At 44.6% G+C, this 24,138-nt stretch overlaps 1 protein-coding gene across 3 annotated transcripts; it reads left to right on the forward strand.

Annotated features, from left to right (window-relative positions):
• The first annotated feature begins 505 nt into the window (after positions 1-505).
• Positions 506-17,830, forward strand: GEM (GTP binding protein overexpressed in skeletal muscle). 3 transcript variants are annotated; one of them, XM_028736505.2, is made up of 5 exons: positions 506-736; positions 2,297-2,641; positions 8,581-8,657; positions 11,946-12,150; positions 16,360-17,830. In XM_028736505.2, exons 2-5 carry the CDS (start codon positions 2,311-2,313, stop codon positions 16,635-16,637), a joined length of 891 nt encoding a protein of 296 aa, XP_028592338.2. In that variant the 5' UTR covers positions 506-736; positions 2,297-2,310; the 3' UTR covers positions 16,638-17,830. The 3 variants fall into 3 exon arrangements, with proteins under 3 accessions (XP_028592338.2, XP_028592340.2, XP_028592341.2); XM_028736507.2 differs by having other exon boundaries at positions 515-736; positions 8,584-8,657; XM_028736508.2 differs by lacking the exon at positions 8,581-8,657 and having other exon boundaries at positions 515-736.
• Positions 17,831-24,138: the final 6,308 nt, after the last annotated feature.

Here is a 24,138-nt window from a genome sequence, read left to right on the forward strand (position 1 = left end):
TAAACAAATCAGGATGAATGTTTATTAAACAGGTTGTCCGGATGCTTCCTTGGTAGCATTTTCCTTTGTAACTTGGGGGGATCAATGCTGGTAAAAAATGGGATATTCTGTGCAATTTATTCCCTTGTTGAAGGAGGAGGTTGCATTCTTCTATTCATCTAAGGGGGAAAGACTAAAATAACATTGTAGAAAAAGAGTAATTTTCAGTCTAGCATGGCCTTTAGGTCAGTTAAGACGTTTGCGACATTCCTGTGTTAATGCGTCCAAAGTGATTTTTAAGAATCGGTGGTATCACCAGCATTTTAGAGCAGACAAGAAGGAACTTATGGATATCATTCCCCCACTTTTTTTTGCTTTGCTCTTGTGAAAAAGGTTCTGTACTTGCACTACCGGCATTATGTGCACATACAGAATAAGTGACTGTATGCCTGCAAATAAATTGTTTCGTTAGCAATCGTAACTCTCTTTCTCTCTCTCTTCTGCATGCCTGCTTCCGTCCAGCTGGGGGCTGGCTGTTGGGCGGACAGGCCAACGACGTCACGGAAAAGCCCTGTCTCTGATCAGATGGGCTTAATATAAACCAGGTTTGCTGAGAAAGAATTAGAGAGGCAGCCCTTGGACAGAAGAAGGATTTCCAGTGGGAGAGTGGATCGGTGTTCAACACTCTCCCGAGAACTAGGGAGTGAGATTAACGGAGTCGCCTGTGGTTGGAACAGAGAGTAAAAACAGCAACAAGGTAGTGTTGACTTTAATGAGCATTGATTCGAATGCATTGCTTTAGCACTGCTGGCATGTGAGTAGATAGACAAAAAATGTGCAAGTTGAAAGAGTGTTCAGAATTTGCATCAGACCAAACTTTATTTCTTTGTTAGACTATTAAAGTAACAGCATAGTTAGCTGCACATTGCAATGAGACTGCTCTAAATGCATCAAAGGAAAGGCATCTTATTCTATCCCTTTTTAGAGAGCACAGTGTTAACTAGAGCCACAAAATAGTAGTAAATGTGTTCATGTCACATATACAGAGATGAGCTTGATATCTGTTCACTATCATCTTTGGCTGAAAAAGTTGAAGTGACTAGTCAGTAAGGGAGAAAAGGAATAGTCTAAATTTGCATTGAATGCTGTTTCTCTTTCTGACCAGCATTCCTTTGCATCTCTCAACCCAAACAACAGGCAAGGCCAAATATAATAGCTTTGCAGGTTGCTGCAAAATGCATGAAAATGTGTGCACCTGAAATGTCATGGAGTGGAGTTTCCTTCTTTGCTGAGTGTTTTTGTTTTTAAATTGTTTGGAAGCCTCCTGAGGAAGTTCTCACGGAGCTTGTCTGAATGGCAAAACAAGTGCATTGCTTGAAAAAGAGTTGAACTTGTGAATGCTTCTGCATCTGAATTTTGGAAATGGCCTTCAACAATCTTTTGGGCAAGTGCTCTGTTTGTTAGCTGGAGAGAAGTGATGTGAACTGAGAAAACTCAAGCATAAGCTTGAATAAGCAAAATGTCTAACTTAGCTGTCATGTTGGGAGCTGGAGAGCATCAAAGCAACTTTCCTAAAAATGGTAGCTGCAAATGAGAGTGGCCATCAGGAATTAACTCGCTGCATTGTACCGCCCACCAACACTAAAAAGTCCTTCCTGCAAAGTCTAATTAAAAGCCATCTTTAGACAAGGGGAGAGCACCCAGCTTACTGCTCCAGAGATGAATTAGGGGCTCCCCAGTTTGACTGGACTTCTTGGGCAGTAAACTATGGTTACTTATTTGTAGTGTTTCCTCCTCCTAACTGACACTTTAAGGGGCAGAAGAAGAAAAAAAGAATTTAGGTATTTAGGAAAACCAAAGCAGGGGGGGAGACCCAATGATGTAACTAACACCCTAGCCTCTGACACATCTATGAAGAAATACCCTTTTGTATGGTGTAAAACCAAGTTTCTTGGTTGCTTTGGGTGTTTCCCCCCCAGATGCTGTAGTACCATGTGAGGTGAGCAATGCACTGATTCAGAGCATCAATCACACATGGACCACATGTCCACTTTTTAGATTGCTGCTAGTACATATGAATGTGCAAGGTTTGCAAAGTGGGAGAGTGCTGTTGTCATGTGCAAACAGCAAAAAGATCTCAGAATAAGAAATAATTTCAAGAGGTACTTCCTATTATCATCACTCCTAGCAGCACCATTGACACTTCCAGGTGTCAAGTATTTGCAGATCTCAAGAACTCACCTGTTCAGATATGGGACAGAGAAATTCAACGGTACATATAACACTTGTGATTTTACTGTTGTTGTTTTTTTAACAGGGCTGGGAAAAGCCATGACTCTGAACAATGTCACGATGCGTCACAGCAGCAACACCTTACAATCGCAGCAGCAACGCTGGAGCATCCCAGCGGATGGGAGAAATCTGGTGGTCCAGAAAGACCCCCACGAGTGCAACCGACACAAAAGGTACACCGCCAACCCCGAAGAGTATTACCGAAGAAGCTGGTCGTCGGAGTCTTCTGACTCTGTCATCTCCTCCGAGTCAGGAAACACCTACTACCGAGTGGTACTCATCGGGGAGCAAGGAGTTGGCAAGACAACCATTGCCAACATCTTTGCAGGTGTGCACGACAGCATGGACAGTGACTGCGAGGTGCTCGGAGGTAAGTCATTACATTCCACGCTGCAGAGGTTTATTTAAAGCCTCTTGTGTAAGCGGCGATTAGCTCTGAGAACTTGGAGCTCCTGATATTGAGGCCGTGATTCCCTTGGCTCTTAGCCTCCAAGGCGATTTTGGCACGTTGGGTGCCCAGTGATGTAGGGTGGAGATTACGGTGGAGATGGTGGGAGGAGATTCTCTGTTGTCAGTGCTTTAAATCTGGCCAAGTGCACATGAAGCAGAGTGGGGAACCTTTTCCCCACGGAAGGGCTGCTTCTGCTTCTGGGCAGCTTCCCATGGGCCGCAATGGGACTGGTGGGTGGGACACCAGAGACAAAAATGGGAGGAGGAACACTTTCATGCAGTAGTAGGTTGATTTCTGCACACAGCCCTCTCTGTCCAACCATCTAGGCAAGAAGCAAGCCACTATCAGAATTCAAAGAGACAGGGAAAACACTCAAGGAAGGTGCAAAGCAGATTTTGAGAGGGGTGGCCTGGAGGGATGGGGGTGGGCAGGGAGAGTTTGAAAGGCCAGATAGAGACACTTGAAGGACTTCATTGGCCCCTGTTCCTGAGGTTCCCCACTGTCTGCATCAAGGAAGGAGGTAGGATTTATTACACAGCACCAGAAATCAAATCTTCCATATATTTATTTATTTATTTAAAAAATAAATCCTGTCATTTCCACAAGATACTCAGGACAGCTTCTCCCAATAGTGGTGGCTGTGGAGTCCATTTATCACTGAGCCTTTAGTTGTGCGAGTGCTCCCTGCTTTGAATCAGTGTGTGCCTTCTTCTCAAATATTCTCAATTACAAACCAGACTGACTTAAGTGACCATTGACTTTAACAAAGTTTACATGCTACAGATTAGACTGATATGCAAAGTAGGATTGTCACATATAGAACACAACAGCTGCAAGCTTAAGAAATGTTTTCTTAGGGCAGAAGTAAAGTTCCTATAAATCACAGTTGATCCGACAAGAAATAAGGAAGAAAGAGGAAATGAGAAAATAAACGTAGCTTTACAAGATTAGTACTGGTCTTGATCTAAATTAACAACCCTGTTGCAATATTCCTAACGATATGACAACAGAGTTAGAAAGTTAGCAAAATAAAGAGGTTGCATGAAGAGAAGTTTGAAGTTCAAGAGACTAACAACGGAATCCTATAGCTTTCATTCCCAGCTTGCAACATGGAGCCCACTCTCACATTTTCATTTTCTGAGTGGTTTTCAACTAAATATTATTCAGAGTAGACCCACCGAAATGAATACACCTAACTTAGTCATGTTCATTACTTTCACTGGGCCTGCAAAACTTGACTACAGTAGTGTTCTTCGGGGTGGAATTAAACGTGGCACTGTTTAGGGAATTTTTTAATATTTAATGCTGTACAGTATTGTTTCTAACACTCGATTGGGAGTCGCCCAGAGTGGCTGGGGAAACTCAGTCAGATAGGTGGGGTATAAATAATAAATTATTATTATTAACATTTCATCTGCACAAGCATCGCAGCTTGCTACGTGGAACGATTCCCCGCTCTCCTCCCTCCTGCACCTTGTGCTGGGGGCTCTCTGAATGCCCCCCCCAAGCCAATATCGCAGGGGGAGGAGTGGAGGCAAAAATCAGCAGTCCTTGCACAGGGCTTCTGCTGATGGGGCAGGTGCTAGGTGAGTCCCACCCTTTATTATCCCTGGACAGTGATAATAACACACATGATTAATCCCAAAATGTTGAATTCAAAGAGCATTTAGTAGTAATGATATTTGTAGTAGCAGGCATTTGGGAGCAATGATATAGCATTGCTAGGAACTCATAGGGAGTTTCTTTTTATTGTCTCTCTATTTACTCAGCAGCGACTGGCAGGGTGCCGCTGTGGGCTTTGTTATGTACTGAAGTTCTCACCCTGGGCCAGCAGGGGAATACTGAAGATAGCTTTCACTCAGGTCCACATATGCAAATAAGGGAATGAAAGTGACGCTCAGTGATTGGATAGTTACAGAAAGTGGTTACTGTTGCGTTGTAGTGGAGCTCTATATAAGCAGGCTGGCTGAACCCTTCAGTTCAGTTGTTCTGGCCTGTGAATAAACAAGGGGTGTTTGAAGAATCGCTGTGTTGTCTGATATGTCCACCCACAACTTAACAGGCTTCATGGCCACTTTCTCTTCTATTGCCTTCTTTCACATCCCTCTCTATTGCCACTTGTCTGCCTGCTGCCTTTTCCTCTCTGCTCACTGTTCTCCCCACCTTCCCTTCACCTCCTCTTTCAGGCCTCTTTCAGGCTCCCCCCCTCCCTTCTTCTACTTTATTTCACCTGATGCTGTTGCCTTTCATAGAGGAGCATGGTGGGGGAACCTCAGACCTGGTTCTCCAAGCCTCTCTATTTGCCCTCAGGCCACCCACCACCCCCAAATGTGTTTTGAACTGGCTGTTTTTGTCACTCTCTTTGAGCATTTTTGCCTGGCTGGAATTGGTCCCTGAACTCTTTAACAACACCCTTGCTGTTGCTTCTCTGGATGGAGGATAGAGGGGGCTGTGTGTGTGTGTGTGTGCATAAAATGTAGCCCACTGCACAAAGGTGAAATTTACATTCGTTGCACCGTCTGCAAGAGGCAGATGAGCCACATTAGTGACCAAACACTTGCTTTTTTTTTTTTTTTGCCAGCTGGACTTGTTTCAATTAATTGCTACTGAGATTCTGCCTTTCAACAAGGCTTGTGTGGCATCACATTTATACAGTGGTACTTTGGGTTAAGTACTTAATTCGTTCTGGAGGTCTGTTCTTAACCTGAAACTGTTCTTAACCTGAAGCACCACTTTAGCTAATGGGGCCTCCTGCTGCTGCATGATTTCTGTTCTCACCCTGAAGCAGAATTCTTAACCTGAAGTAATATTTCTGGGTTAGCGGAGTATCTAACCTGAAGCGTATGTAACTGTTATGTACTGAAGTTCTCACCCTGGGCCAGCAGGGGGATACTGTAGATAGTTTTCACTCAGGCCCACATATGCAAATAAGGGATTGAAAGTGACATTCAGTGATTGGATAGTTACAGAAAATGGTTACTGTTGTGTTGTAGTGGAGCTCTATATAAGCAGGCTGGCTGAACCCTTCAGTTCAGTTGTGTTTTGGCCTGTGAATAAACAAGAGCTGTTTGAAGAATCACTGTGTCGTCTGATATGTTCACCCACAACTTAACAGTAACCTGAAGCGTATGTAACCCGAGGTACCACTGTATACATAATAAAGAAACAAGAGAACATTACACATCGGCTCCAGCAAGCGGACTGTTCCCATGAAGCGTTGGCAGGGTTTGCTGCTGCTTTCACTGACAAGCTAACAGGAGATAAAGGCTGGAAATCCTCTTGTACGAGTCACACCATGGTGAGAGAGCTTGGTTGCTCTTTGCCAGAGGCTTTCCCCAGCAGGTCTTACTGTGTGATTAAAAGGAGAGCCTCGGATATTAGTTATTCCTTGAGCTAATAGGCATTGGGCTGCTTTTGTTTACTATGAGGAAGGAGGGGAGACTGGAAGGGGAAGATGGAGAGATACACACACAACACCAGGATCCTCTGCTTGAAGGTGATTCTCCATTTTGTGGTGGTATTGTGAAGGATTTACTGGGTGCATTCTGTTGTCCTCATATATACTAATTCCAGTCTTCAGTGGGAGAGGGTTCTAGCTCAGTGGTAGAGCATCTGCCTTCCGTGCAGAAGGTCACAAGTTCAATCCCCGGCATCTCCAGTTAGGTCTAGGAGAGACTCTTTCGTGAAGCCCTAGAGAGCCACTGCTCATCAGTGTAGGCCATATGGAGCAAGATGGACCCATAATATAATAATAATATTTTTAAAATTTATTTATACCCCGCCCCAGCCTCTCTAGGTGGCTTCCAATGCATATAAAAACATCAGCCGCTAATAGTAACAATCTGATCCAATATAAAAAGTCACAATAACTTTAAAATAAGCAACTTATATCAAACAAAGAAACATTCAACAATCCATCAGAATCTAATAGCAAACAGCAAAATTAAACACCGGCAAATAATAATGAAACAGTTTGCACTTATCAACCGCAATAAAAAAATTACTAATCTATATTCAATTAAAAAAACCCCAGCAAATCACAATGCATAAAATACCACCAAATATTCTAAACCATGTAAAATGATCAAATTGAGAAACAAGGCACACAACTGATGTGGTCTGACTCAGTATAAAGATAGCTTCCTATGTTCCTAGACTATTGTTGCTTACATAACCAAAACTCAAGAGGGACTCATCAACAGCTTGAAGGAAGGTGGACAGAAATGGGGAAAAAAATTGTGATGGACTCCTAGGGGGTGAGGGGAACATGAAAACAGTATAATGCTCAGTCACCATTGAGTACCAACACTGGTTGCGTACACACCATGCATTTAAAATACACAACTTCCCCCAAAGTATCCTGGGAACTGTAGTTTGTTAAGAGGACTTGGAATCAGCACCCGTAGCAAACTGCAGTTCCCAGGATTCTTTGGGGACGCCATGGCTGCTTTGATGTCATTTTAAATATACAGTGCAGATGGGGCCCCAACTTTCGAAAGGAAAAAAATGAAGAGAAAGGAATTAAGATTGCAGAGATGGGGGCAGGGAATCAATTTATCATATTGTCTGGGGAGCTTCTATAGACCAACCCTGGGGCCTCTTAAATTCTCTGAATTATAGGTTGGCTTTAGTACATAATCCTTCCCCTAAAGATAGTCGGACATGGATCACAGATGAAAGAAACTTGCAGGAAATACATTGCTGTGTCTGGCGTTTTCGCACATTCATCATATTTAGCAAGAAGCACTAATGTAAGGAAGAGTTATTGCCGATTGAACATCCTACATGGGAACTGCTTGTCTCTTTTTGGAAAAAAAAAGAAAGGCCAGCGTCCCTTTGCTTTCCACACACTTTTGCCCCAGGCGAAAGCTGCGCGCAGCGGCAATGCCTGTTCACCCATAAACTGAGTGAAAACAAATATTTTCCATTACTAAGCCTAGCTGGAGCCTTTGCGTCTGTCTGAAGCTCCCATGGGGTCAAACGTTCAGTATTTGGCTTATTTCTTCCAGTGGGTCTTCTTCTTCTTCCTGCTCTTATTACTCTCCTTTGGATAAAGATAACTTCAGAAGAGTGAATGTAATCGTTTGTCTTACCACCTTCATGATGTCTACCAAGGAAATTATATGTCCATGTAGCTCATGGAAACTATAAGATCTTTGCCAGAAATTGTTATTTTAATGACAAATCGTTGGAAGATTTGCATCAGAACTGAAAGAACTATATACACCACCACCCCCCAACACACAGCTATTTGCAAGTCTTAGAAGATGCAGTGGAAGGAACAAAGTTAATAAAAACATTTTTGGTCAGCAGTACTGCATAGTCGGTATAAATAGAATCACAGATTTGGTAAAAACCTTAAAGGTCTAGTCCAACCCTCTGCTGATGCAGGAAATCTACTGCTAGAGCACCCCTGATAGATTGCTATCCACACAGAAGCTGCAAAGCAATGGATTTTTATCTGACCTTATACGAAGGCTGAATTAGGTTCCCAGATGGAAACAAACAAATCCTGATATATTTTTCATCATTGCAATAGAATCACAGGAGATCCAAAATAACAACTTGTTGTCAGAGCAAAATTATGTTGGCTCAAAAATATCTCAGCTGTTGAGTTTCAGAGAATGCTTTCCATTACGTTGTGTGGACAGGTATGGTTTGTCTGATGAAGAGTTCTCTGCAACCCCAAAGCCTGCACACTCTTACACCAGTTTAATTTGTTTTATACAGTTGTAGGATTGCTGGGAGATCCTAAATAGGAATCTTCTTTATAACAGCCTATGACATTTCCAACAGCTTTCTCTCCAGCTTTCAAGAACATTTTTTTAAAAAATGACACTGTCTTGTTTTTCTTCTAGAAGATACCTATGAACGAACCTTGCTGGTAGATGGTGAAAGTGCAACTATCATACTAATTGACATGTGGGAGAACAAGGTAGGATGAAATATTCATTTTGCCATGCTGAATTTTTCAAACATTGCTTTGGAAATTTGACTGTAAGGGATCTTAAAAAACAAACAAACATCCAAATGTTAAGAATTGCTAAATTGTAAGGCAAAGAGATGAATCATATTCAATAGGTTTGCTCTCTGCCTTTATTTCATTTTAAGCTTATAAATTCAACAGCTGCTATGCTTGGGAATATATTATGATTACTATCATCATCATCATCATTTCTATACTGCTTTAATTCTTTAAGGAAAAAATCTCAAAGCAATTTACAGCCTACATGAAAACATCAAATAACACAATCCAGAATAAAACATTACAGAAGAAAGTCAACTATAAAGCGTATATTCAAAGCAGCATAATTAACAGGAAACTAAAACATTATCTTAAAGATTTCAAAATTAAAATCTAATCTAAAACTAAAACATTCTCTTAAAAGATTTCAAAATAAAACATTACATAGGAGGTCAATTACAGAATGAACATTTAATACAGCAAAAAACAAAACCCAAACCTATTTGAAACATTTCAAAAGAAAACATTACTAAAGGAAGTCAAATATAATGCACATATAATTATCAATAAACTTAAATATTCTCATAAGCATAGAACATCTCTGCCGCTGTTGCTACCAATCCTGCCAATGGTGGCGGCAGCTCAGGCTCAATGACTTGTGTCTGCACTATGAGACAGCCAAGATGATCTCTGGCCTCTTCAGCAGCCTCAGCTTTTGTAGCTGGAGTCAGTCAGCGCCCCACCCGCCCAGGCCAGGTGGGAAAAGGCCTGCAAGGCAGGGAGCAGGTCTTCCAAGACTCACAGCCAAGATGTTCTCCAATATTGAGAAGCAAAACTTGAAAAAGTTTCAAGGGGCCTTTGTGATGATTAGAAGTCTCTGGGATGAGCTCTTACTTTGTGCAGGGAAAGGTTGAATAACAACAGCTGGTGGGCTGGATCAATCATATTTGCCTGGTGCTCCCATGTGAACCTAGCCTGCCTTAGGGATCAGCCTCAGAGTCCCATCAGCCTGATCCATCCATATATGAGATCAGGCGGATGGTGGAAAAGAGGCAGGGCCTTTTTGGTGGTGGTATAAGGACTATGGAATGTTCTCTTGGGGAGATTAGCCAGGCTCCCTCTCTTCTTATATTTAATAGTAAACTAACATTGTTGTTTAATGATGTGTTCTTTATCACATTTTAGTACCGTTGATATCTAAGTAAGTCGTACCAAGTGCACACCTATTGAATAGGTTCCACTTGTCCTCTGTTTTACGGTTGTACTCTTTAAATTGAGCAACATTTTACTGTTCTTTTATTATATTGCAATTTTGTGGAGCATTGCTTTGTTCTTATTTGTTTTATTGCAATGTGGTTATTTCTGTTTTAATAGAAAAATGGCATATAACTAAAAACAACTCAGCTAAAGGTTGAGTTCCACGGGGCCACTGTTCGTGGGCATTTGAACTAACTACCACTGAAGTGTTACATATTTCATCCACTTCTGCAAATCTGGTCTTTCAAAGATCTAATCTTGCACAGGGTGGCAGTTCCACACCATCAGCCGGCACTTCTGGGGGTTTTTAAGGGGGTGGCACATTCCTAAAGGTTGCCTGAACTGGCCATAAATTTACTTAAATCTAAGGACTCTCTTAATGGGTCTGTGAGCTGCAACTTAAATCTCAATGAAGACATAATGCACTTTTTTTTCTGGCAGCCATGCATTACTAGAACTTAATAGGCGTTGTTAACGGTGCACTTATAGAAATAGTGGCAGTGGTGGAGGAAAGATTCATGACCTAGGTTTTAATAATAATAATAATAATAATTTAATTTATGTCCTGCCCATCTTGCTGGGTTTCCCCAGCCACTCTGGGCGGCTTACAACATATATACAAACACAACAAAGCATCAAACATTAAAAAACAGAATATCCTATATGAACAACAAACAAACCAATAAACCAATCATCTCCATAAACAGGCAGCACCAGTTTCTCAGGCCCTGACTGATGCAGCACTATTTGGTGACTATCCTTTCACCGTGTAGAAAAAGCAGACATTACTACACACACACCTTTGGAACCTGCTTTATACCGAGTCATATGATAAACCACATGATAACCATTGATTTATTTAGCTCAGTATTAGCAGTGACTCTCCAGGGTTCAACCAAATGTCTTAACCATCCTTGCCTGGAGATGCGAGGGATTGCACACGAGATTTTCTGCATGCAAGGCAGAAGCTCAACTACTGAGCAATGGCCTTTTGCAAACGTACCCCATGGACACCCAATTACTTCTGTTGCATCTTCCGATGGATTACCATTGTAAACTGCTTTGAGAGACGAGCAGAGTATAAATATAATAAATAAACAAAATAAACAAAATAAACTAAGAAGATAGCAGAGAAGATGTACATTCTGAATTTCTCCTTCTACCCAACCCAGGTGCCATGCCTTCCTTTGCATCTGGTCTCCCCATGAGGTGCAAAGTGTTTTTTGCTATATCTCTGCATAAACACATCCAGCTACTGTATGTTTGGAAGCAGAGAAAAGGGAGCAAGAATTGATTTTTTAAAAAAGCCTTGATGTTGATATTCCATTTTGTTAGTTCCCTTCTCTCTCCTTGATCTCAAAGAGAAGCAAATTGGAGTTTTTTTACCAGTTCCTATAAAAATGCAAAGCATTTCCACACATTACACATATGTATAATATTATATGCACCCCACATTTCCTAAAGTAACAGCACATAAACACACCCAGCAGTGCATATAACATATAAAATACTTATGTATTAATACTTATAAACTTATGCTGCAACAATATAGTAGCACAGAGGATTTTACTTTTTTATACATCTTCAGTGTATAAATATATGGAGGGTTTGCATCTCATTTTGCATCTAATTAGTCAATTGTATATTGACAAATGCGAGAGCAGCTTAGACATAAGTGGGCACTTGGTGCTGCAAGAGACACTCTGATGGTTTGAAATGGATCCCTCCTCCATCTCTCAAAGGATATATTGAAGGTCAAACGCAGAATTTAGACGCAGGATTCAGCCACAAGCTAACCAATGACCACATAATGCAGCACTCATTCTGTAACCCTGAGCTACATACCAAAAGTAATGAAAACATGTGGTGGCAATATTTTGTTTATTTCCTGTAGAGATGCAGGTCTTCCAGTTAAGATACCCAGTATTTGTTGACACGCAATACAATTTTTTATTATTATTATTATTATTATTATTATTATTATTATTATTATTTAAACAGGGTGAAAACGGATGGCTCCAAGATCACTGCATGCAAGTTGGGGATGCATATTTGATTGTTTATTCCATCACGGACCGTGCAAGCTTTGAGAGAGCATCTGAGCTCAGGATACAGCTCCGCAGGGCACGCCAGACAGAAGACATCCCCATTATTTTAGTGGGCAACAAAAGTGATCTCGTTAGGTGCCGGGAAGTCTCTGTTTCAGGTAGGAGCTACTAGATGTCAATTGGTAGTGCTGTTTGCTTTGCTTCTACACTTTTGACACTAACCCTGCTCAGAGGGTTTGTAATATTAGATATGCCTACGCTACAAACAACAACATGTTCAGCTGTGTCTTTCTCCTGAGAAACCTTGGAAAATTTCATTCTGCATGGGAGATAGGACAAGGGCAGAGCCACACTATATGTTTAGAACAGTGTTTCCCAACCTTTTTTGGGCAAAGGCACACTTGTTTCATGAAAAAAATCTCGAGGCACACCACCATGCCAGATAGGGAAAGGTCACTTTTTACTTATGTAAAAAAAAAATAAAAAATAGTAACAGTATAGAAGGTAATGGTAGATGACTGTTAGGGTCTCCCCCCAAATGCAGAATTCTATTAATATCTTCCTTAGCGAGCCGCGTTAACCCCTGTAATGCTTTCTATAGAGTAAGCATAGGGGACACTGGGGGATGTGGAACCAAGGGGGCAGTGGGCCAAAAGAGTTCGGGATCTACTGCTTTAAACAGAAATAAGAGCCAGTGGGTTCTTCCTTTTTTAAAGTATCGTTTCAGCGGGGACAGCAGTCCGGATTTCCAAAAAGCGGCGCTTTTTTGCGTCTGAGCAAAGAAGAGAGAGAGGGGAAAAAAGAGAGAGAGATTGATTTGTGGCTGCGCAAAGGGGGGAGGAGCCCAGGAGTAAAAGTAGGAAGGACGAAGGGAGGGGAAAGGAAAGTTAATAGAAGGAAAGGCGGGTGGGAGAGAAAGAGAAAGAAAGAGGGAAGGAAGGGGGGAAGAGAAGTGGAAAGGAGGGAGACCGAGGCGGGGGAGAAGCGTCTGGAGAGTTGCTCCGAAGTTTGGGGGGCCGCGGGGGTGGGCGCGCGTCCCAGGAGGCGGAGGCCAGCCCGGGCTGGGAGCCGCGCCGCGGCCCGGGGGCGGTAGGCAGACCGCGGCTCCTAGGATGTGGAAAGGGGACGGCGGCGCAGGGGGAGGAGACCCGCACGGCTAGGGCAGCGCGCAGGGGGAGGGGAGCGGGCCGGAGGAGGGGGGCCGCGATCCCGCGCGCCGCGAACATGGCCTCCTTCCCCACGGGCCCCGCCGAGCCCCCCGGCCGGGGAGGGCGGCGCGCCCCCGCCGCCGGAGGAGAGCAGAGGCAGGAGGAGGAGGACGAAGGCGCTGCCGAGGAGGCGCGCCAACTTCTGCCAACTTTGGCGCCCGCCCCGTCGCCGCAGGCTCCTCCCGGCCGAGTCACGTGGCCAGCGTGACGAAGCTGCTCTGGTGAGCCAGCAGCAGCGCAGCACACGGAAACGGTCCCTATTTATCTACTTGCACATAAGGGTGCTTTCGAACTGCTAGGTTGGCAGAAGCTGGGACTGAACGACTGGAGCTTGCCCCGCCGCGGGGATTCGAACTGCCAACCATGCGATCGGCAACCCCTAGGTGCTGAGGTTTTACCCACAGCGCCACCCGCGTCCCTAGTGCTGCATGGTACAGCATAATTTATCATCTCCCCACTTCTGATATAAATGATATACAGAGGATGTAATTGTACTAAAGTTACATGAACTTTAGTTACATGAAGTTACATGAAGAGAACTTTTAAAATAAGGTTGTCTACAACTGCTTGTCGTCGTCCCCCCTGCACTGGATCAGGGGTAGGGAACCAAGCTTCTTCTGCCTAATTTTATGCTGATAGGGGAAGTCTGGAGAGAAAGTTGAAAAAGAAACAGGGGGGGGGGGGCAGTCAAGACAGACAGAATGGTGGAAAGCAGGGAAGCCTCTCAAGTCCATCACATCTGACCTCTGGCAAGAGCAATCGTTCCTCTCCAGGCAGAGAAAAGAGATGGCCTGGCATTTATAGCTAAATAAAAAAGATAAAAAATGTAACTTATTGATTAGTGTCAAAAGGATGTTAAAGATATCCTCCTGGGCCAGGTGAGGGGGACGTTGGCTTTGCCTCTTGGCGGTTTGAGAAGCATCCCTGACCTTTGCGGGTGTCCACACACTTCCACGTCGCGCTCCTGGGATCGTGTGGGGACTAAGAGACGGCCGGAGGGGGATCTGGCGAGCCCCTGGGCACGATCACCCTCGATTACGGGGAGCAGGGGGCTCTTCTGAGGGGAAAGCGGAGCGCAAGGGGGGGGAGCGCGCTCCCCGCCAGAACCGAAAGGAAGAGCCGGTTCGGGGCGGGGGGGAGCCAGAGCAGCGGCTGCCCCCCTCCCAGCTCCCACGGGACCTTCCGCCTGAGGGAAACCCTTTTCCCGCCCCCGGAGAGCCTCGCGCGCGGGGTCCAGAGGGGGGAGGGGGAGAGAGCAGAGGGCGCACCCCCCCAGCCACGCATGCGCGCCTCAGCCGCGCCTGCTGGGAGGTCCTTTCCCCTGGGCTCCGCCCCTCGCGACACAGGGCCGCCCGTCGCAGCGTCGTCCCGCGGGGCTGGCGCCGGGCGCGGCCACGGATAGAGCGAGCGAGGAGCGAGAGCGCGCCCGCCCTCGGCTGGCTGACTGGCTGGGCCGGCGCGGCGAGGGGCAGAGGCGAGAGGCTGCGCGCGGATCTGCCAACTTCGGCGCCCGCCCCGTCGCCGCAGGCTCCTCCCGGCCGAGAGCCAGAGGACGGCGGCGGAGCAGGAGGAGGAGGATCGGGTTTGGCGACGGCTGCTGCGTCCTCTCCAAGCGCGGGGCTGGCCTCCGCCGCACCCGATCCTCTCGCCTCTCGCCGCCCGACTCGCCCGCCTCCCTCCCACGGCACACCAGGCAAGGTCTCACGGCACACCAGTGTGCCGCGGAACACCGGTTGGGAAACACTGGTTTAGAACACACCCAACGCACACACTTAAAACCCCATGGATCCTGGGAACCACAGAGCTACAATTTGCAGTACCTTTAAGAAATGTACTGTGGCGCTGTGGTCTAAACCACTGAGCCTAGGGCTAGCTGATCAGAAGGTTGGCTGTTCGAATCCCCGCGACGGGGTGAGCTCCCGTTGTTCGGTCCCAGCTCCTGCCCACCTAGCAGTTCGAAAGTACACAGTGCAAGCAGATAAATAGGTACCGCTCCGGCGGGAAGGTAAACGGCGTATTTCCATGTGCTGCTCTGGTTCGCCAGAAGCAGCTTAGTCATGCTGGCCACATGACCCGGAAGCTGTCTCTGGACAAACGCCAGCTCCCTCGGCCTGTAGAGCGATATGAGCGCTGCAACCCCAGAGTCATCCGTGACTCGACGTAACAGTCAGGGGTACCTTTACCTTTTAAGACATGATAGTTCTCAGGATTCTTTGGGGGAAGTCTCCTGCTTTCAACGTGTGTTGGATGTGCTTTAAATGTATGGTGTGGATCTTCTCAAATGTCAACGGTCTCACAAAACCTATAGCCATAAGGTAGGGATGGGAACCTGTGGCCCTTCAGATATTGATGGACTCCAGTGCCCATCAGCTCCAGCCAGCATAGTCAAGGATAATGGGAGTTGTAGTCCAGGAACATTAGGAGGGCCACAGGTTCCCCATGCTTGCCCTAAAGGTTTCTTGGGGAACTTTCATGGCAGCTAACTGAATTAAGATAAGCCCTGTTCATAGGTAAATACTCTTTGGGTTGGACAATGAGTAAACACTGAAGCAGGGGTTGGAATATAATTATTACCAAAAATTAGCCAAGGAATAGGCTGTCTAAGGCAGTTGTAGAATCCCCATGATTGGAAGCTTTCACAAAAGTGGTGGAGACAGGCTGGGTGCCTGGGATTTTCTGTTGTTCATTCAGCTCTCTTCTTCAAAGGCAAAAGGTAAATCTCTAGCAAAATTTCTAGCAAAATTTGAAATCTCAGAAGCCCAAAGTGTGGTGGCTGAAAAGGAGTTCCATTATTTAGATGGTGGAATTCAGTGCCACCATGGATGGCGGAAGCGGACAAGAAAAAATATTTAAATTTGCTATATTTGCATAATTTATGCTTGGCTCTGAATTCAGCTTTTCCTTTCTTAGAATGTGAGTCTGCTGGGGTAGAACTTTGATCACATTTAGCACAGCAACCAATGTAGCCCTGATTATATGATACGCCGTCTTAAGGCAAAGGATTGGAGTGGGTGATTCTCTGGGTTGTTGTCAACACCAGCTCTTGTTTTTATGAATCTACCCCGGCTCATTGGCTCTTTGTCCATTGTTTAAAATAATGTGCAGTCACCTGAGCTCTCCAGCTAGTACAATGACAAATCCCCTTCAAATGTTTTGCAGAGGGCAGGGCCTGTGCTGTTGTGTTCGACTGCAAGTTCATTGAGACCTCGGCGGCCGTCCAGCACAATGTGAAGGAGCTGTTTGAAGGCATTGTGCGTCAAGTGCGGCTCAGGAGAGACAGCAAAGAGAAGAACGAAAGGAGGCTGGCATATCAGAAGCGGAGGGAGAGCATCCCTAAGAAAGCCAGGCGATTCTGGGGCAAAATCGTAGCCAAGAAGAACAAGAACATGGCCTTCAAACTTAAGTCCAAGTCTTGCCACGATCTCTCTGTCCTTTAGGAACATTGGATCATCCTGAGCATTTTCTTTCCTGGATCTTCTTCAGCTCTCCTCTGAACAATAAACCAATCTATATTAGATTGGTCAACAAGAAATGCAAATCTGACTTGGACTCACAGTTGTGATTATTCTGATGAAATGTGCCAGCAATAAGGACAGCCTAATGCATGCAAGGATGAAGAAATGCCATTTATACTTTCCAGTTTATAATTTAAGTGTGTGAGTGTGTTTGGGTTGGGGCGGGACAGAACTTTTGTCTTATAAACAATAACATTCCAAACTTACAATCAGACGTGTCCAAGGGGGGAGAAAACTGTTTCCCTTGTTGCCTTTTAGATAATAGTATAAGAAATCAGAAAGCATCTTTTATAAAATGGATGCCATCTTTTTGTTATTTCTTACTAATTCTGTAAGCCAATGAAAAAGGGTTCCCACGAGATATGCCTTCTCCCTAATCAACCAGTTGACTTTCTTAAGTGCCCGCAGCTGAAAATCTTTGTTGGTTTGATATCATTTATCCCAATGAATAGAAAGATATCAACTGCAGTCAGATATTCAAGTGTTTGGTTAACTGGGAGCATTATTTACAGTGGGTTACATTGCCACAGAACACTATGGGAGATGAATGTGAATTTCACTAAATGGATACTTGTTGTTAGAATATTGGCGATATTAACTGCTAATGGCTGTAGCCCTAAAAACCACATGCAGGGTTTCATGGTAACTGTATAATAAGTGTTGAAGTGTTTCCTTGATGCATCTGGAGCCATTTGATTCTCTTAAAAAACATAGGTATAGGAGAAAATTGTATTACAACTTTCTGTTGTGTTGTAACACAAAATTGTTTATATTGATAGAAAAGTAGGAAACGTAAAACATAAAATCAAGTGCAAAATGCCAAGTTTTGGGAAAGAAAACCTCCTTTTCTAATAAACCACAAAGAGATTTTGTGCTGAAATCTCACGTTTGTATTATGCCATTGTAACTTTCTATTTATTGTCTTTCAACTATTTGCATTTTTAATGGGTGAACTGTTAGGAGTGGGAGGGAAGGGGGAGACATAGTGTTGAAATGTATTTATTAAGTGTTTTCTTAAGAAAAACGATTTTATTACTGTTTTCTATATGATGTCTTTTGGACTATTTACATGCCTTGTAATAAATCAATAAAAGGTTTCACTGCCTTTGAACCTAGCAAGAAATCTCAAACTTGATTGAAGTTTAGCTCATACAAGCATAGCTGTCAACTTTCAGATTTGAAAATAAGGGATCAGCAGCCTCATCTGTCCCGGGGACAGTCTACGGGATATCTAACAATCCGGGATAGCGACGGGAAGCAGTGGGAAACGGCGCTGGAATAAGGGAATTGCCTGCAAAAAAAGGGAAGGTTGACAGCTATGCAAGAAAACTTGCTGATTTGGTGTTACTTGTGAGAATGGGAGAGAAATTTGATAGGTTCACATTTTGATGCGAAACGGCCTCATTCACAGATGAATGCATGAATTGAAAAATAGTTATCCTGTAAAAGTCCCATTCAGATATTGCAATGCTGTTTCCCAATGAAAAAAATGCATTTAAAAAGTGCACAATGAGAAAAAGGGCATGCAAAAATGTATATATTAGTGAAAACAACAGAGCATATTAAGAAATGCACTATAAAATTGCATTTTATAGCGGACTGAAATTGGCTTCCATTGCTTATGTGTTACTTTTTGTTTCCCCTTAAACTTGCCCCACTAACACAGCTAGGAGGCAAGGTAAAAGTAAAGGACCCCTGGATGGTTAAGTCCAGTCAAAGGCGACTGTGGGGTAGTGGCACTCATCTCGTTTTCAGGCTGAAGGAGCTGGCGTTTGTCCACAGACAGACAGACAGCATGACTAAACCACTTCTGGTGCAACAGAACACTGTGTTGAGTACCCACACAGAAACGCCGTTTACCTTCTCGCTGCAGTGGTACCTATTTATCTACTTGCACTGACGTGCTTTCGAACTGCTAGGTTGGCAGGAGCTGGGACACAGCAACGGGAGCTCATGCCATCGCGGGGATTCGAACCGCCAGCCTTCCAATTGGCAAGCCCAAGAGGCTCGGTGGTCCCCCGCGTCCCACAGCTAGGAGGCATGCTAGACTGGATGGTTGCAGGCACTGCCACCTCTATTTTCCCCATTGCTTTTGGGACTTACTCCCCCCCCACCTCCATGTAGCAAAGCTACATCAGGATCCAGAGGCAATATAGTTTTGCAGCATTACAAAATAATAATAATAATAATAATAATAATAATAATACATTTTTTAATACATTTTATTTATACCCCACCCTCCCCAGCCAAGACCGGGCTCAGGGTGGCTAACACCAGGGAGTTGAGAGAAACCAGTGCTCATATCAACCTTAGGAAAATGACAGCATGGCTCTTGAATTTGCACCTTAATCAATGAGTAAATATTGAGGTTGTGAGATACCGAGATTTGCTTTGCTAGGCAGCATTTATATTTTGCTTTGGAATGCAATTTTAAGAAAGTGCCCGTGATAACTGACTTCCAAGTGCTGGTGATATCTTAAGGAAGGAGCGATGTGTGGTGGTTGTGGGAAGACCCGTATTTTCAACACAGGCCACACCAAACTGCTGTAGAGCAAGACCGGTGTTGATCAGGTTGCAGGTAAGAAGTGGTTCAGAGGCCATTCCACTACTTCTTGTATGGGAATATACAGAGCTGTCCTATACTGAAGTCATTGGTCCATCTAGCCAGTACTACTGAATGGCAGCAGTATTTCAGATACGAATCTCTCTCAGCTCTAGCTGGAAATGCATGTGATTCAAGCTGCAACCTTCTGCACACAAAGCAGTTGATCTACTACTGAGCTGCAGAACTTTCCTTACAGCCATCCCTCTGAGCCACTTTTCTAATAACACACTTTGGAGACCGGAAATGCCCTTGGCGAGGTGAAAAACTGCTTGCAGGAGTGGCTCTATTTACGATACGATAATCTTTATTGTCATTGTCCCATACAGAACAACGAAATTGAAAAAAACCTACAAAAGACATTCAAAAACCAACAAGCCTGCTATCCCAGCTATCCCAACCTGGTTAGACCCCTAAAAACTCTGATACCCCATTTTTAAATACAATATACTCCCATAGAGACTCCTTACACTGCATTTAAAACCAAAATTGCATTTGGATAGAAACTGTTTCTTAGGCATCTAGTCCTAGTCTTTATAACCCTGTACCTTCTTCCAGAAGGCAGAAGATGAAAGAGATCGTTTCCAGGGTGCGCTATCTCTGCAGCTTTCTTATGGCACCTGGAAGCATAGATTTGATCCAAGGTGGGAAGAGTGCACCCAATTATTCTATCCGCGGTCTTTACAACCCTGGACAGCATTGTTTCTCCCCTGACCGTGCAGCTCCCAAACCACGCACACAGACCATAAGTTAATACACTCTCAACAGTACAATGGTAAAATGCCATCAACAGGTCTTTTGAGAGATTGTTTTTCCGGAGGATTCTCAGAAAATATATTAATTTAGGTTATTATTCATTTTAATATTTATATGCTGCCTTTTGGGCAAAAGAAGAAGAAGAAGAGTTTGGATTTGATATCCTGCTTTATCACTACCCGAAAGAGTCTCAAAGCGGCTAACATTCTCCTTTCCCTTCCTCCCCCACAACAAACACTCTGTGAGGTGAGTGGGGCTGAGAGACTTCAGAGAAGTGTGACTGGCCCAAGGTCACCCAGCAGCTGCATGTGGAGGAGCGGGGACGAGAACCCGGTTCACCAGATTACGAGACTACTGCTCTTAACCACTATACCACACTGGCACCCCATTGCAATTAAAGCTGTTTCAATGCTGTTTCAATGCTAAAAACAATGGCTGTACGAAATCTAGGTTGTAGTTCAGGGATGGGGAACTTCAGGTCCAGGAGCCAAACAGAGTTTCCAGTCCTCTCTGTCTGGCCTGTGGGACTCTTACCAGGCCACACTCCTCACTGACCCTGGCAGGATGGAATGTGTCTTTGAACTCTGATAGGCTTCTGGCTTGCCTGGATGGAAGAGGGAGGATGTTTGGTGTGTAGAAATTAGCTTACTGTACAAAAAATAATAATAAAAAATCAGATTCATTGCTCTGCCCTCTGGCCCGGCAACCACTTGCATGTGGCCCCCATAAACTTCCCCGGAAGAGTATGTGCCCCTCAGGCTGGCAAGAAAAGTTCCCCATCCCTGTTGCAGCTGGTCTCTCTCTAAAACCTGTTGCTGCAGTCCGTTTCCAAAGAACCCTGTACAAAGGAAATCCTCTCAGTATTAGAATTTTCCTTAAACATTAAGGTTTTGTTCAAAAGCCCAGCCATGTATCTGTTTGGCCTCGTTTCTTAAAGAATCGTTCTGATAGCACGGGGGGGGGGGAGTTAACCCTCCTGAAGGGTTTTCTACAAAGAGATCGGAGAAGTTATTAAGCAGCCAATAGATTTGAAAAGCAAAGGAGCAGAACTGGGTTTGGGTCAGATGATCCAGTGACTCAGCCTAACGTGCTTCCAGAAACATAAACATCAAGTTTCTGGGGCAGAAACTAATAAGATAATTGCAATGTCATCTATAGAGATCTGGCAGTGGCTGTGGAATCTGTGAGTCATAGTCCTGACTGGATGACGGCAGTGATACTGAAATATATGCAGCCTCTGTATAAGGCAGGAAACAGGAGCATAGAAACCCATGATCATGTGAAAAGAAGAGCTGCCATAATAACTCTGTTTGGATAAGAGATTATTATCTATTAAACTTGTCAGATGCTTTATCTTGCCCAAGGCAACCCAAAGCGACTTACAGTCCATTAGGCTAATGACATGAAATAAGAATAGTTAGAATATATTAATTTTTGCAGCTCAGTATTAGAGTATCTGTTTTGCATGTAGATGGCCCCCAGGTTCAACCTCCAGCACCTGCAGGTAAGGCTGGGGATGTCACCTGGATGTCACACTGGAGAGTTACAGCCAGTTAGTATAATCTAAGCTGAGCATCTTAAAGACAGCATCTTAAAAAGCAGAGACATCACCTTGCCAACAAAGGTCCGTATAGTTAAAGCTATGGTTTTCCCAGTAGTGGTGTATGGAAGTGAGAGCTGGACCATAAGGAAGGCTGATCGCCGAAGAATTAATGCTTTTGAATTATGGTGCTGGAGGAGACTCTTGAGAGTCCCATGGACTGCAAGAAGATCAAACGTATCCATTCTTAAGGAAATCAGCCCTGAGTGCTCACTGGAAGGACAGATCGTGAAGCTCAGGCTCCAATACTTTGGCCACCTCATGAGAAGAGAAGACTCCCTGGAAAAGACCCTGGTGTTGGGAAAGATGGAGGGCACAAGGAGAAGGGGACGACAGAGGATGAGATGGTTGGACAGGGTTCTCAAAGCTACCAGCATGAGTTTGACCAAACTGTGGGAGGCAGTGGAAGACAGGAGTGCCTGGCGTGCTCTGGTCCATGGGGTCACGAACAGTCGGACACGACTAAATGAATAAACAACAAGCTGAGCTCAATAGACAGATGATCTGATGCAGTTTAAAGCAGCTTCTTATGCTCCTAAAAGTCCATTGGAAAAATTCTGGGTGCCTCCAGGTGGGGTCAAAGAATCATAGAGTTGGAAGGGACCCTGAGGACCATCTAGTCCAACTCCCTGCAATGTAGGAACATGCAGCTATCCCATACCTGCAACCTTGGCATTATCAGCCCCACACTTGAACCAATTGAGCTGGGTCATTGGGATATCTGCGCTGTTTTAATTTGTGTAAGCCTTCTTGAGTCCCTGCCCGGGGGAAATGTGTGATGCGTACACGCAGCTCCTTATTTGTGCACCCACACGTCGGTGCAACAGGTGTGACCTGAGGCTGTCATTCTGTGAACAAAAGGAGCTGCCATTCTGCGAGCAAAAATCTCCTTCCGTTCCCAGACGGATTCCTTTGAATCCAATGAAAACAAACCATTGTTTCGTTTTTATTGGCACACATGCTTTAATGCAAAGCTGAAATGTCTGTGGAAACCATCCTACAGGAAAGACTGTGGTTTTAGCATACCTTGCAAGTGTCCCGGAAAAACTGAGACGCCCTGTTGTTTATTGCAAGAGAACGGCAGACATTTTGGTTGCTGTAATCTCACGCGATTTCATGGTGGGATTTCCCCTCCCTGCCCAAAGTGTGGTGTACCCCCACAAAAGTGCTTTTTATGGGGGAGAGGGGAACCCATGGCGCAAAATTGTGATCACAGCAACCGAAATGGCCACTGTGCTCTTGCGAAGATGGCATCTGGCAATCTGGTGTCCTGGATTTTGGCTTCAAGGTGTTGGAGGGTATGGTTTTGGGGAGAAAGCTCCTATTAGCACCAATGGGAGCTTTCCCCCCTAAGCCTTATAGTTGTGAGGGAGGGAGCATTTGTTGCCAAAGTCACCACTGGGATGTAGTAAACACTCCCTGTCTTATACACTGCAGTCCCACTCGAACTCTGCCCCTTATTGTCAAGGGCTGGGCAGAGGAGGATGAGTGGTGGAGACCACCTCCCCATCCTGACCCTTCCAGGGAGGAGGAAGGGGAAGACAGTATAGATTTACAACAGGGGTTTGTGGGAGGTCACAGCTCAGAGGCAGTTGAGGGGGAAAGTTGGGATATAATGGGAGAGAAGGAGCAGGCAGAGCTGGAGCAGCAGCTGGCTGACACATTGTCACTAGAAAGCATTCCAGACCCACCATCTCCCAGAACCCGGCGAGCCTTAAAAGTAGGAGAGCAAAGAGCTCAAAGACAGAGGGCACTTAGTGGCACCCATAGAGGAGGAGGTGATGATGAGGAAGAATGAGGAAGTGGAAGAGAAGAGGAGTGGAGATTCACTTGGGACAACACCATTATCCAAGAGTTTGGGTTCTATAGGCTCTCTCTGTAAAGTTTGAAATAAAAATGGATTGTAAGAAACTTTCCCTTGACTTTATTCTTTCTTGGGCAACCAGCCGGGAGTCGCTGACACCTATGCCTGTAATAAAATAAAACCACAGGTTTAGGTGCTCATCACCCACTTAAATACCAAATTGATCGCTGTGCTCTGTAGGTGAGGACCTCCTGAAGATACCATCGCATCAGGAGTTTCATTCCATTCAGTAAAGGAATTGGGCCTTTAGTGTTGTGGCACCCACCCCTTGGAATGCCCTCCAACTCAAGATTAGACAGGTGCCACTCTTTTTTGGCCCCTACGGAATTCCTTCCTTTTCCTACAAGCCTTTTAAAGTAGAGATCTTTCCCAGCCTGCAGCTGTATTGGAATTGTTTTGAAGATCTTTTAACTGTTTGATCGCTTGCGTGTTTTCTGCCCTGCACACCTTTAGGAGGAAGAGCCGGCTATGCCTTTAATAAACAAAATAAAATAATGTCTAGTTTGACCCTGATGGCGCAAATCAGGTTATAGGCAAACATGCAGAACTGGATATAGATACACACACACCTTTGTTTGCCCTGCCAACACCATGGCTTTCA

The sequence above is a fragment of the Podarcis muralis genome, chromosome 8 (genome assembly GCF_964188315.1).
Source record: "Podarcis muralis chromosome 8, rPodMur119.hap1.1, whole genome shotgun sequence".
In the NCBI taxonomy this organism is placed as follows: domain Eukaryota; kingdom Metazoa; phylum Chordata; class Lepidosauria; order Squamata; family Lacertidae; genus Podarcis; species Podarcis muralis.